This window comes from Myotis yumanensis, unplaced genomic scaffold (assembly GCF_028538775.1).
Source record: "Myotis yumanensis isolate MYYU_CA2020_CCGP unplaced genomic scaffold, mMyoYum1.0.hap1 SCAF_4, whole genome shotgun sequence".
Lineage (NCBI taxonomy): Eukaryota > Metazoa > Chordata > Mammalia > Chiroptera > Vespertilionidae > Myotis > Myotis yumanensis.
The window spans coordinates 77,488,097-77,503,564 of NW_027223755.1; the positions used below are offsets into that span (position 1 = coordinate 77,488,097).

The 15,468-nt window shown below is 38.0% G+C and overlaps 1 protein-coding gene across 1 annotated transcript in view; it reads right to left on the minus strand.

Moving 5' to 3' along the window:
- FBN2 (fibrillin 2) overlaps positions 1 to 15,468 on the minus strand; it is a 244,389-nt gene that overhangs the window by 115,990 nt on the left and 112,931 nt on the right. The window contains exon 8 of the mRNA XM_070411499.1: positions 10,981 to 11,106. Within this exon, the coding sequence (XP_070267600.1) occupies positions 10,981 to 11,106 (126 nt within the window). The remainder of the gene's footprint in view (positions 1 to 10,980; positions 11,107 to 15,468) is intronic.

Consider the following 15,468-nt stretch of genomic DNA (forward strand, 5'->3'; position numbering starts at 1 on the left):
TGCTCCATGTAAAAATCAGTACACCTCCCCCTGTATCCCAAAAGAAACCCAGTATATCCCAAAGCAAAGTACAGATGGTCCCCAACTTTAGGATGGTTCGACTTAACGATTTTTTGACTTTATGAAGGTGTGAAAGCAGTATGAATGATCCAGGAAAATAATTTTGGAAATATTCATTCCAGAAACCCAAAGCACCACATTCCTATATTTACTGGATTATTACACTCCTCCAGAACAGGATGTAAATTAGAAAGTCCCAAACTCTTAACAGTAATCACTGCAATGAAACAATACTACCAGGTAGATTGAATTGTATTGATCTCTTCAAGGTTTCTGCAAGGAGGAGGCTATACCTTAAGTTTTGAAGAAGCAGTGGCCTTGAATCGGGAGACCTAGGTTTACATCAAAATGCTAATTGATTATGCAATATATTGAACTCTTCTTTGTCCTGGAAAAGGGTTGGTGGGTGAATTAAATGAAACAACATATGTTCTGTTTCTAGCAGAATGGTGGATTAGCTACTCTGAATGTCTCTTTCACTAGAAATATCACAGATAAAACAATTTTAAAAAATACATCACCTGGCTGGCATGAACTATTTAAAGAACATATCACCTAGTGGGCATGAAAGAAATGAAAAACAGTCTCAAAATGAAGTGAGAACAGGAACCATAGGAGGTAAGTGAACAGAAAGTTTTCAGTTTTAGGGCTTACTTCTGCCAAACTCTAGAAACCTGAAACTTCAACTCTGATAGGTTCACAGGACCCCACGCCTGCACAAGAGATAAGAAGCCTAGTCTCTCCCCTCCGATATGAATGCAACAGGGGACTCCCTGATGAAGCAGGGGCTCCACAGAGCTGTATCCCTAGAGTAAGGTTAACTTAGAGAAGGGCAGCTAAGAGACTTGCCTGTCTCTGCCTCAGTCCTGGGTGGAGGAAAAGAAAGACCTTCCCAAGGAATCTGTAACCACAAGCTCTTCCTCACACAGACAGCTTTGATGTCTCAATTCCTATTAGGTCTAAAAAACTTCAAAGGAGGAATCTAATATAAAGATGTCCTCAGGTAGAAATATTTCAAGCAACAGGCAAAAACTAATACCACTGAGGATTTAATATTGACACCAGGTCTGAAAGAATTCCCACAAATAAAATTCCAAGAAAAACGGGTAGCTAACAGGAAAAGAATAAGTAAACAAGTAATACACAAGGAAACAAGGCTCAATGAAAAACAGCTAGCTGACTGAACAAATAGCAAATTTCAGATACTGAAATGGTCAGACTAATTCTGACCATTATTAATTAATGATAACTTATCAAATGTCAGTTAATAACTACATTATAGTTAATATGTCTATGACTATTAAAGTATAAAAATTTGAACAAGGAGAAAGAGCCCATAAACAAGGAAAGAACAGACTTAAAAGAATTCAGTGAAACTTCTATAAATGAAAATGATTGTAACTGAAGTAAAATGTTCCGTGAATATATTAAACAGTTTTGCACATAGATGAAGAGAAAATTACTGAGCTGGACGATATAGGTGAATAAATTAACTTCATTGTAGATTAGAGAGACAAAGAGATAGAAAATGTTAAGAAGAAGTTAAGAAATATGGACATGAGCTTGAAAAGATAATATATATCTAATTAGTGTACTAGAAAGAGGTAACAAACAGAGGTAATTGGGAGAGGCAATGTTCAACAGATATTACTTTAGAATGTTCTAACAAGGTTGCAACAATCTCAAGTCTAGGAATTCCGGCAAATCCAAAACAGGAAAAATAAAAAGAAATCCACAGCTTATCACATCACTGAAACCACAAACCAACAAAGGAAAAGCAAAGATCTTAAAAACAGCTAGAAAGAAAAGACAGACTACCTGCTAAGGAATGATATTTAAACAAGCATGGACTTCTTAACAGAAACAATGGATGCTAGACACAATGGAATATTATTTTCTGTCCACTTAACATTCTGTATCCAAAGAAACCATCTTTCCAGAGGGAAAATCAAGGTCATTTTCAGGAATTAAAAAAAAAAAAGAAAATTTTCTCTAAAAGTTCTCTCTAAAGAAAATTTTTGAAGAGGTGATTTAGGCAAAATAAAAATGATTCCAAGTAGAAGGTTTGGAATGTATAAAACAATGAAGAGGAAAAATATTGTTAGGTACATAGGTAAAATCTAACAGGCACTAAAATATCAATCAGCAATAATAATGATTTATTTGTTGCAAAGAGGGAGTGGCAGTAGCTAGAATTTTTTATTTATTTTTTTAAATTTTGTTTTATTGCTTAAAGTATTACAAAGAGTATTACATATGTCTCCTTTCCCTACCTCCCCCCCCTTGACATTCCCCCAGCCTTCCCTACCCCTGAGTCTTGTGTCCATTGGTTATGCTTATCTGCATGCATACAAGTCCTTCGGTTGATCTCTTATTCTCTCCCCCAACCCTCCCCGGCCTTCCCACTATAGTTTGACAGTCTGTTCAATGCTGCTCTGCCTCTGTATCTATTTTTGTTCATCAGTTTATAATGGTCTTTAATATTCTTTTATTTTTTAGATATGGTTAAAACTACAGATTATTTTTAGGCTTGAAGTTACACATACATCTGAAAACAGCTAGGATAACCACTAAAATCACAGAAATAATGTATGTAACTTCTGAGCGACAAAGGGAAAATAACACAATGTGGGGGGAAGAGGAAACCCTGAATAAATCCAAAAGAAATAGAAAAAAGAAGGTAGGAAGCACAGAGAAGGTAATAGAAATAAAAACAAATATATCAATGTAAAACTTTCAACAATAAAGAATTAAAAAAACAAATATATCAGTTACTATAATTAATATAAATGAGTTTAGTCTCAACTTAAAAGGTAAAGATTTTCATATTGTGCAAAAACAATTTAGATTTTGCTTGTTTAAAAGAGACAAATTTAAAACATAAGGAAGCAAAAACAGTGAGAAGAAAAATATAAAATAGGCATATATTTAAACATTACACTTCCTCTCACAAAATGTGATGCAAAATAATATGAGATAAAATATACCAAGAGAAAATATTTAGAAATTGACAAAAAAGGAAAAGAACTTTAGAATCAATACATATTGAAAAAAGGTTCAATTTATCGGGAAAATATAATATTTTTAAACTTCATCATCTTATAACATAACATCAAAATATATAAAACAAAAACTTAAACACACAGAAAAACTGAGAAATCTACCATCATATTTATTTTTTTATTTATAGTTTTATTGATTATAAATGTATTTTAGAGAGGAAGGGAGAGGGAGAGATAGAAACATCAATGATGACAGGGAATCATTGATTGGCTGCCTCTTGCATGTCCCCCAATGGGGATCAAACCTGCAATCTGGGCATGTGCCCTTGATGGAACCCAACCATGATCTCCTGGTTCATAGATCAACACTCAACCACTGAGCCATGCTGCCTGCCCATAGTGGGATATTTATACAACTCTTTCAGTAACTGACAGACAAAGCAGATAAAGTTCAGTAGATATAGAGAAAATTATAATAGTATAGTTAATAAGTTTCATCTAATGGATATATCTATGCAACAACTGGAGAAAACACTTTTTTTTTTTTCAAGCCCATATGGGAGATTTGCAAGCCAGAAAAACCTCTTACACTTCTAAACAACTAATGGGCCAAACACAATAGCACATTGGAAATAAGTGAATAAATATAAAAATGAGTAGGTGCTCATCAGGAATCCCTCAGGAATCTACATTTACCACTCTCAAACTTTGGGAGTCTGTAATATTTTAAGAGATCCATAAATCTTACACTGAACATTGCAATGCATGTGAGCAACACCTACTTCCTGCTTATGAAGATTTCTATGACTAATAAAATACAAATTCATTTAAAATTATTACTTAATACTCAGTAACATTTTAATTATGTATTTTTCTCAAAGATACTGAATTATCCTCATATGTCCAATAGTATTTATTGAAAGAACCATGTCACTGATGAGAGGGTAGAGAGGCAGAAAGTGAGGATTGGAAAGTAAATCATAAATTTTTTCATAAATTCCACAATTATTCTCTTCTAATAACATCAAGGAGGCAAGGAAGTCACCTCCAACCTTTGAGTCAAAAACATATCAGTATGAAATACAGATCAGTGATGTCTCATTGTTAAGGTTTCCCCAAAATAGATTTCAAAGGCAAAAGAGTGGCTAGGAATTAGGTTCTTGCTTTGCATATCTCTGATAAAGTACTGTGTTGGAAATGTGTCATATGATAAAATATTTGAAATAAAAAAGGGACCTCCCACAGAACTAACCAAGAGTCATCTAGGCAGACTCTTAAGATAGGGAATTATTAGGAGCAAAGGCAGATGAAGCATATTTATTACCCATTAGGACAAATCCTTCTAATGCTTGGTATATGTTTAACTGTAGGACTGATATGTCACTGGAATGAAAACAAGTCTATTCCTCCAATAATAGCCTATTGCCCTCACTACACTCCCAGAGCAAGGTTTACATGAAGTCTTATTTAAAGCCACACTGAAAAAGAGGAAGCAATCCATCTCTTCTGATTAAAATATAAATCTATCTTGAAGCAAAATAATGGTACCATTATCAGAGTTTGTTTCATGGCTTGACATTCAGTCTAAACTTGATTTAAGAGAACTAAAGGTTAATTATACATTGTGATGAAAACTTGGTAAAAGTTGGGGGTTGTACCTTGAAATAAATATGTCTCCTGTTGAGTGAGCTTTACTTGTTAAAAATGAAGGGTTCAGCCAGAAAACACGGATGAGGTTGGCTCAAGCCAGAATACTAGTAGTGATAGTAGGTGTTCGGTAAATAGCAACCATTGTCTCAGGTTTTATCCCCTGATCCTGGAGGCTGCCCCGCCTCTTTGATGGTCTGGCGCCAACATGGGTTTCCCTTGATTGATTCTTCAGATTCGGACTATTCCTAAAATACATTCATGTTGCTTTCATGTTTCCGTTACACAAGACTAACAAGAACTAGGAACAATGGTTCTTAGAGTTACTTCTTTCTTTAAAAGTGAACTGTTCATTCCTCACTGTCTAAGCTTCTCTTTCTGGGACATTCTTTCTTAATTAAAATACTATCCCTGATCCACCAATCACCTACTACATAATTCTGAAGTTAAAACTAAAACACTATTCAGTACTTTGTTTCATCCCCTTCTCCCTTTCCCCTTTAGTTAAATATTTAGTTTTTGGTTATCTTTCAAGTGTTGTTATAAATGTGTATATGCATATATAACCAACACCCATCATTCACATAAAATGCTGCATAATAACAGCACATCCCCACATCCTTCTACATCATCGTATCATGATCTTCCTCATTTCTTTATAACAGTTTTCCCCCCACTGATTTTTGTCTATGTTCTGCTCAAAAGTCTTGATGGGCTCTCACTGCCCTTAGGACCAACCTGGAACTTTTTAGCATGGCAGTTAAGAACTTTAGCAATAGAACCCTTCATCTCAACCCATCTTTCCCGTTTTACTCAGCAATCTTTCCCAGACATGCTCTTCTCACCATCTCCTGAGTCCACCAAGATATCCAGCACCTGTAATCTTGCTCACACCTTTCTCCTTGCTCAGCACATTCTAATTCCTTTGGGGAGCTCCTGCCCATTTTTCAAGATCAACATCAGTGATCATTTCCTGTGATCAATTTTTACTACAATAATCAGGCCTTTCATTTCAACTTATAGCATTTATTGCCTAAAAATTACTTAGCAATTAATCGCCTCAAACTTTCTCTCCTCCCCAGCCCCACATTATGTTTTCCAGTTTTGTTTTCTCAAGAATACTCCAAGGCAATATTGTGCACTGAAACTTTTGTTTAACGCTCATGGTAAAGCACTTGGAAGTTGTGGCGAAGTCATGTTACTGCAAGGATTTCTAAACCCTTGCTCTCGTTTTTTGAACTTCACTCGCTGCTGACTGGCACTTGGGAGTCGCACTGCTGAGGGTTCCTACTAGAGCTCTGTGTGCACAACAGCAGCAGTGACATTACTTTGCACACAGAATTTGCTCCATGCTGTTTGTCAATTCATTATTTACTCATCGCTGGCTGCCAGTCACTCTTCTGCCTATATTACAATATAAAGCTTAGGTATTAAAAATGCCATGGATATGACAATGACACTGACTTCCAAAATGATATAAGGGCCATCAAGTTGTGCTACTAAAATTACTTCTAAAAATATTATTAGGTATGTTTCAACTCTTTAGAAATGACATATGTTAGTACTCTGTTAAAAATAGAAAGCTCTTTCCTGGATATTTAAAAAATTTGATGAAACACACCAGATAAATTTAAATTAGGAATTTGACTTTTATAGTTAGCATGAAATTAAATGGGAAAACTATCCTCTTTTACTGGTATAATTAAAACTAGAGGCCCGGTGCATGAAATTTGTGCATGGGTAGGGTCCCTAGGTCTGGCCGGCGATCAGGGCCAATCTGTGGGGTGACTGGCAGGGCAATTAGGGGGCCCCTGCTGGCACCCACCATGGCTGGCCTGGGGCCTGTGGGCAGCCCCTGGTGGTCAGTGTGCATCACAGTGACTGGTCATTCCACTGATTTGCATATTAGGCTTTTATTATATAGGACTAGAGGCTTGGAGCACAAAAATTAGTGCACTCAGTGGAGGAGGGGTCCCTCAGCCCAGCCTGTGCCCTCTCGCAGTCTGGGACCCCTCGGGGGATGACCACCTGCTGGCTTAGGCCTGCTCCCCGGAGGGATTGAGCCTAAGCTGGCAATCAGACATCCCTCTGGCAGCCAGGCAGCCCTCAGGGGATGTCCACTTGCCAGCAGGGAGCAGACCTAAGCTGCAGTCGGACATCCTTAGCGCTGCTAAGGAGGCAGGAGAGGCTCCCAGCACCACTGCTGTACTGGCAGCCATCAGCCTGGCTTGTGGCTGAGCAGAGCTCCCCTATGTGGGAGTGCACTGACCACCAGAGGGCAGCTCCTGCATTGAGCATCTGCCCCCTGGTGGACAGTGTGTGTCATAGTGACCAGTCATTCCCAGTCTTTCTGCTGTTAGGGTCAGTTTGCATATTATCCTTTTACTATATAGGATAGAGGCCTGATGCACGGGTGGGGGCTGGCTGGTTTGCCCTGATGGGTGTCCCGAATCAGGGTGGGGGTCCTGCTTGGGTGCCTGGCCAGCCTGGGTGAGGGGCTGATGGCTGTTTGCAGCTGGTCACACCCCCTTCAGGGTGGGGGTCCCCACTGGGGTGCCTGGCCAGCCTGGATGAGGGGCTGATGGCTGTTTTAAGGCTGGCCACACCCCCTTTAGTGTGGGGGTCCCCATTGGGGTGCCTGGCCAGTCTGGGTGAGTGGCTGAGGGCCGTATTCAGGCTGGCCGGCGACTGAAGCTCCCAGCCTCTCCTTTTTTTCTTCTTTTTTAATTTTGGGATTTATTTACCTTCTATAATTGAAACTTTGTTGCCGTCACTGGAGCTGAGAGCCGGCTCCTGCTCGCTCCAGCTCTGAGGCCATGGCCTGCTGAAAGCAGGTATCTGGGGTTTGTTTAGCTTCTATAATTGAAACTTTGTTGCTTTCGGAGCTCAGAGCCGGGCCGCGGCAGGCGGGGAACCTTGGCTTCCTCCATCACTGGAGCAAGCAAGCCTCCTGCTCACTTCAGCTGTGTGGCTGCCGGCCGCCATCTTGGTTGGGTTAATTTGCATATCGCGCTGATTAGCCAATGTTTGTCTATTATTAGATAGGATGTCTAGCTAAGCTCTCATGCCATATGAAAATATTTTCCTACACATAAAAGAAACAGGCAGTTACTGTGACCAGGTGGCTGAGTTGGATGGATGGTCATCCGGTTTTGGGTTTGATTCCCAGTCAGGGCACATACATAGGTTGTGGCTTATATCATAGGTCGGGGTATGTATGGGAGGCAGCTGACCAATGTTGCTCTCTCTCTTCCCCTTCCTCTCTCTCTAAAAATTAATAAAAAACATATCCTCTGGTGAGGATTAAAAAGAAAAAGAAGAAGGCAGTTTGTTGATGCTTTACAATGTGGGATAGACTTTGGATATATCTGTTAACTAGAATAAGGAAGGGAAGCATTCAGCATGTGCCATTCTTAGAATAAAGCTGCAGATAACATGCAGTTTCACTCTCAAAAAAAGTTTTGAGTTCGTCCAACTTATTATGGTTAGCGTATATTTGGTTACAAAATAAATAGCATGGGAATATCTATGACCTACAAAATTCAATTATAAATAAATTCAATCTAAGAAAATACACCCAGATTTTAAAAAATCAAAGTCAAAGATTTCTTACACATTAGAATGTTAGATTTATTTTTTCTCATGTATAGAAAACATGTACTTATTCCAAATGTAACATAGTTATTCAAAAAAATTTTAAGCTGCTCACTTAATTTTAACATTGATTTCGTAATTTTAGAGAGTCGTTCTCCCCTCCTGAGAGGTTTTCCTTTGTTCCTGGCTTAGGATGTTGATACTGAAATAAACAGGGACTCATGCTTTGCACAGGACTCACTATGCCTCACTCTTAGGAGCTCACGCAGGCTCTGAGAGCATCTAGGACCACAACTCAGTACCACCACATCATGTCCAACAGGGTGAGAAACAATGAAAAGCAGTTACTAACCAGCAAAAATTCTTACATTTGATCTGATCTCATTCATTTGTTGGCTGGGCTATTCATTCAGAAAAGACTTATTGAGACCAAACTTGTATGCAAGGTACTACTACACAGACATAAAGCTGCATAAGGCAGGACCTAATGAAGCTCACAGTTTGGCCAATGAGTAAAGCACAAGTTCCTGTGACAATATGGTAAACCCAGAAATGAAGGAAATTTAAAATAATACGGTAGGGGCTGATGAATTTTGTCCAAGAGAATGTGGATTAGGTAGCAATGGCTATAAAGAAATGTGGTATCTGACTGGGGACTTGAAGGATCAGTTGAATTTTTGTTGTTGTTTTTTTATAATTTAAAAAAAAATTTTAAAAAGCACTTTTACTAAATCATTAATAAAATGTGAGGATTTTCACATTTTCATAAACTAGGTAGGTCAGGCATCCTATTCGTTGAAGGGCCTGAATTTCAGTTAGTTTTAATGAGCACAGAGGGGGACATCAAGATGCTTCAGGTGGAGGGGATATTGTGGGCAAGGACCTGGACTGTGCTCATGTTCACAATGAGAGAAATGTGCTGGGTGAAAGATGAGTCCTGAATACAGTCTGGGTCATGTTCTAAAGGGCTTTGAATGCCCAAGAAAAGGCTTAGGACTTTTATATAGCTAGGCAGGAGATAAAGAGTGTTTATCATGATTTAATGGTAAACCAAATATCTGACATTAAAGAAAAACAACCTCAGTAAACCATTAGAAATCTTGATTTTGACTATCTGAATATGATGAAGAATATGCCTCCTTTTCAATGCAAACAACAACAAAAAAGAACAAGTGTCATCTGACTAAAGAAGGATTTAGCAATTTAAGAAATCAAGGATAAAGAAATAATTTAGAAATATGATATAAAGCAGTAATATTTATTATGGCAAGTTATGCCTTCTAATTAGTTTGTCTTTCTTCTTACCCCTCCCCAACTCCATTCCAATTCATTCTCAAAGGCCTTACCCACTTTCCTACCAAATAAAATGTTACATATACCTTATTTAGTATTTCCAGAAATTCACAGTAAAATCCTCATTTATTTCTCCAGCCACATTTCTTCTAGCCATATTCTAGAACAACTTTCCTGAAGCCAAAATCTATGACATACAGCCATTGATGTTCAGTAATGACTCCCAAGTTGACATTTTTCCCGCAGAGTTGAGTCCATTAACTGTTTCAAGCAGATGATTGTGTGTGTGTGCATTATTTTCCTATATAGTTTAAGAAAATTAAGCCAATTTTGGTTGTTCTACTAATTTTCAATTCTCATAGCTGTTAAATTATGTTAAATGAGCCCTGGCTTACGTGGTTCAGTTGGTTGGAGCTTTGTCCCATACACTGAAAAGGTTACCCACTCAATTCCCAGTCAGGGCACATACTTAGGTTGTGGATTTGATCCCTATCTAAAGCAGGATCTGTATCTCTCATATTTACTGTTGGATGGAAAGAACTAGCATAGTGTCTGGCATATCAGTACATTTTAGTAAATGAATTCAGGCCTCGGCCCTTTTGTTGGGGCTGACTCTGTATTTCCATTTCAGCAACCCAGTTCACTTGGGCACCATCATCAGGATCTACAGAGGCCTGGCAGTCAGTTGCTGACATATCCTCCTGGTAAGGATAGGAGACTGGCACTGTCCAGATGACTATCCTCTAGTAAACCAAGCAACTCCATTTTTGGGTGCTGGCTTAATTTTCCTAATTCCTGTATCTCATGAATCTTTAATGCCCCAAAAGTCTAAGACTTGCTCAATAATGGTTGACCTACACATGATCAAGAAGCACTGTTCCGTTTCTCTAAACAAAGAAGAACATAAAATATATTTAGCTTTAATTTGAATGTGTTTAAAGAACAAAATTAAAGGTGTCCATTACTTTTCCATCATAAATATTTTCACTAGAATAAGCAAGGCCTAAGTAAATAAGACACTGACTATATTCATGATTCAAAAGAATATTTAATTACTACATTCTTCTCCAAAGTAGAATTTTTAAAATCTTTCTCATGCCTTTGTGTCGCTAATGCTGGGCAAAAGCAATGTCTTGAGGAAGTTTTTCTTCATTTCAAAAATGACTCTGACAACATAAAACAAACCCAGATGGCTTCTGAAACTGAAGTCTTTGCAAAGAGCATCTGGTCCATCAATCTCTCAATAGTGGTACCATTTATTTTAAACAACTCTTTCAGCCATTTTCCCAATGGTTTTATAATCGTTGCCATCTTCATACCTGTTTGGGCTGTTCTATCATTATAAAGAAGCAGTGTATTGTGCTTTCAAAAACACAAGGCTTACCAATGCACCGAGAGCCATCAGTTGAGGTTACATATCCACGTGGACAAATGCAAAAATAGCTTCCCACGGTGTTGGAGCATTCGCCAGTTTCACATATCCCAGGAATGACGCTGCACTCATCGATGTCTAATCAAGGGAAGAAGGAGAAGACGGTGAGAAAGGCCTTCATTAAATAGCTTTTAGAAGGGATTTAAAAAAAAAAAGAGTATGAGTGCAATCATGGTTGATTAAGTCAGATCATATAACCCTGAAGATACTCTTGTTTCAGGCCCTAAAGAATTTCTCACACATATCTATGGGAACTGAGATGAAAGTAAACTCCCATGGCAGTAAAACAAGGCCAACTAAAGCAAAACTCTATATCCTTTTTTTTTTTCCCAAATGCAATTTAAATTGGAAATAAGTAAAAATGTCAACGTTTTAGTTTCCATTCTACAACAGTTAGGAATTATCCTACTACAGCCTTTATAAAAACACATACAGGGATTATATTTTAAAATATGGAGTAGCTACACTTTAAATTTTTATAGCTAATTTTCACACTAATCTTTTGAACCAATGGAAGGTGGCAAATGCTTTTTTTTTTCTATTTGGCTTCAGGAAATGTTTTTGTACTTACATCTGAATATGGGTATATTTGACATTCTGGGAATTAACTCCAAATCTAAAATAATATAGAAACACCACAAAGGGCAAACTTGGGAGGTGTCCAGTTTTCCTATTGTACCTCCCTGCTAATTCATTCAGTTTACTCAATGCTGGGACTAGTCTATTCCCTTTCACATTAATGAAAGGTCTGCTTTCTTTTAAACTTTCACTAAAGCAGGAAACCTGGCCATTTATATAAGCTTTAATGTACTTTTCTTCTAGTTCAATAAGCATCGAGAGGTGGAAAGTCAAAGCTACAATTTGGTACACTGGGCACTAATTGTTAATACACTGAAAAGGAAATGAGCCATTGTGAGGAAAATCCAGCTATGCCTGCTGGGAGTTGGCTGTCCTTCCTAAAGAACAGAGCTAGTAAAGACCAGTGAATACAGAGACCAATACTACAAGACACACAAACAGATAATTACTGAAATATGAACTTGAGCATTTAGTTTTTTTAGTTACATTTATTTTTTTTAGAAATGTATTAATAAAAACAAAGGAAAATGTTATTGTAAATACAAGAAAAAATGATTATAAAAATAGTTGGCAATACCTTTCTTTTTTTCAATATATATTTTTATTGATTTCAGAGAGGAAGGGAGAGGAAGAGAGGGATAAAAAAATCAATGATGAGAAAGAATCACTGATTGGCTGCCTCCTGCATGCCGCCTATTGGGGATCCAGCCTGCAACTCAGGAATGCGCCCTGACCGGGAACTGAACTGTGACCTCCTGGTTCATAGATCGATGCTCAATCACTGAGCCACACCAGCCAGGTCGGCAATGCCTTTCTTGAATTCCTCTATAAGTCTATTCATTTATCCTTTCCTTTCCCATTTATTCTATCACTCTTGCTTACAAGCTGCATCATGAAATAACTATATGCTCATGCGTCTTCTTGGAATATGCATATAAAAAATTACCAGATTCAGACATTCTCTAAAATAATATCTTTATTTGAGGCTTAATAGTCAACAACTGAAGGCACAATTGTACAAATCAAAATCTACCCACTCCCCAGGAGAGATCAGAATTCTAACAGGAACTGACTACATGAGGGGCATATATGTAATTTGGTGAGTTACCATCAGACTTAATCCAACAAAATGAAACCATGTGTACAAAATTAAGACCCGTTGCATCTTGTGTTTGCTGTCTTAGCTCAGTGCATCCTAAAAAAACTGAACTGGATTCAGAAGAGAAAGAACACTAGAATAGTTGTACTTGGTTAACCAAATAAATTAATCAATCACTTCTGGACAAGGAAGACAAAAAAAAAAAAAAAGAGAAGAGCACAAAGTACAGCAGCAAGAAGTGCAAAAGTGAAGAGCCAGAAAACTTGCCTCTGATCCTCTTACATCTAAAGTTATACCAACAGTCAAGGCACTTATGGGGCTCGGGATTAATCCAAATTCTTAAAAATTAAGAACTTAAGTCTTTCATTTAACCATTAACTCTCATTTCTTGGCATTTCCTTTCATAATAAAGAACTTCTTTGTTCTCTACTTCCAAATATCCTTCCTGACAACAAAAAGAGTACACAACTGAAAGATGTTTAACATTTTCTTTTTTTAAGGAGAAAAATATTTGGAACATAGAAGATCACATGGAATGATATTAAATTTGTGGGTTTTGTGTTAAATATTTTATTGTTCAAAAACTCCATGTTTCACAATTCTCCTTAGAATTGAGTAGGAATTTTAAAAGGTTACAGTCAAAATAATTACATGTAAAAGGCTCTCGGCAAAGTATTTAAGAATTCTATATGAAAAATAAGAATGTTTTTCATTTATTTTTGAGCTAGACTCCCTCCAAAAATTTTTAAATTAAAACATTTGGTGTTTTTTTTTTCTTTTTTTACTGCATTTCAATGTAGCAATGCCCAATATTTATTCATCCATTTAAACTTAAATTTAGCATTAATATTTATGTTAAGAAGGATGTATGCATTTAACTCTTTTGTAGTATCATTTCTTCAAGAGCATCCTATATAATAAGAGAGGAATATGCTAATTAGCTGTTACGCCCTGAGGTGTAACGACCAAGCACTTCAGGACCAGATCACAGATCAGCAGGAGGGTGGGCCAGCGAGGTATAGGCGGCTGCTGAGAGCTACAGGAGGGGGCAGGGCAGCAAGCTATGGGGGCAGGGGGAGAGGGGAGAGGGGCAGACGGTGAACAGCTACAGGAGGGCGGCAGTGACCTACTGGCTACAAGCACGTGGCAGAGAGCTACAGGACGGGGCAGGGCAGCAAGCAAGCGGGAGGTGGAGAGCTACAGGACGGGGCAGGGCAGCAAGCAAGCGGGAGGTGGAGAGCTACAGGAGAGGGCAGGGCAACAAGCTATGAGAGGTGGCCGGGGGAGCTACAGGAGGTCAGAAGCCGGCGGAGAGCTATAGGAGGGCAGCAGCGACCTACTGGCATACGGATTCATGCGCAGGGCTACTAGTATGTCATAATCTGGTTTGGAAGTATTATCTTCTCAAATATAAAGTGTATATTGCCTAGATATATACAAATGTGCCTATGTCTATTCATTGGGAAGCCATTTGTTTAATGGGAATTATTTTCATTCATGCTCTGCATACCTAATGTGCCTCCACCTACCTTCCATTAACTTTTTTAAAAAGTTTATCAGTTTGGAGGCTTTGGTCTGCAAATAATAGAAAATCTGATCCAAACTGACATAAAGCAGAAACTTAATAGCTTGCATATCTGAAAGTTCAGAAGGGGCATGGACTTCAGGACTGGTTTCTGTGAGATACACTCAGCCATGCCCTCCTCTGTGCTTCGACGTTATCCTGAGGGTGCCTTCCTTGATAGAAGCAACATGGCCGTAGCAGTTGTAGGCTAGACCTTTGACTGGGACATCAAGCAGAAGAGAGGGTGTCTCTTCTTGTGATTCTCTCCTAAGAGCAAGAAACCTTTTTCCAAAGAAAACCAAGCAAAACTTCCCTTTTGTTTTAATGTCCTCAATGAATCACATGCCTATTTTTGAAAACTCCTCTAGTCAGGAGAGTGTGCTGATTGGAATAGAGCCCTGAACCAATGACAGTGGCAAGTGGGAATGCAGTTAGCTTTAGACTAATAATAGAGAATGTGACACAGAGGGAAGAACATATTTTGAGATTAAGTTGAGTTTGGGACATTTTGAACTTGAGATGTTTGAGAGAAACAGGCAGAAATTCCAATTGTGCCACTAAAAATTTGAAACTCAGTAAAGATGTAAGGCATAAATATGTACATTTGTGGTTTATCACCAACTCCATGAATTGCATTTTGAAGTTGTAACAATAGATTGGATCTCAAAGACAACACATAAATGAAGAGTTGAATTTAAGGAAGGAACTCTGAGAACCACCACCATCTAAGTGAAAGTCAAAGGAAGAAAGGCCAGTATAGGAGGCTGGGAAGGAAAGGTTAGGGAAGTAATAGGAAGAGTATGATGAATGGAGGCTAAGAGAGAACAATGTCAAAAAGGAGGTGGTTTTTAAGTATGCCATGGAAAGGTAAAGAGAGAGAAGGAGTGGAAAGTGTTTGATAATTTGAAGAGGCTGAACATATTTTTTTTTTTTTTTAAGAAAACTAGATCTAAGCAAAACCATCTGACAGGTTACTGACTGCCAAACCACATAACCTCATATTTGTCAACCAACATTTACAACATTTACTGTAAATCTTACTCAAAGCAGAATATAATGAATAATTTGGTAAGTAGTGCTAAGTGTGATCTCAGATATCACTGAATTCTAAGAACAGTGCCCTAGAGATTGTCAGTTCCAATATGTACATGTCATACATAAAAGCAATCCATGGAACAATTGTGTTACAGAGAATTAG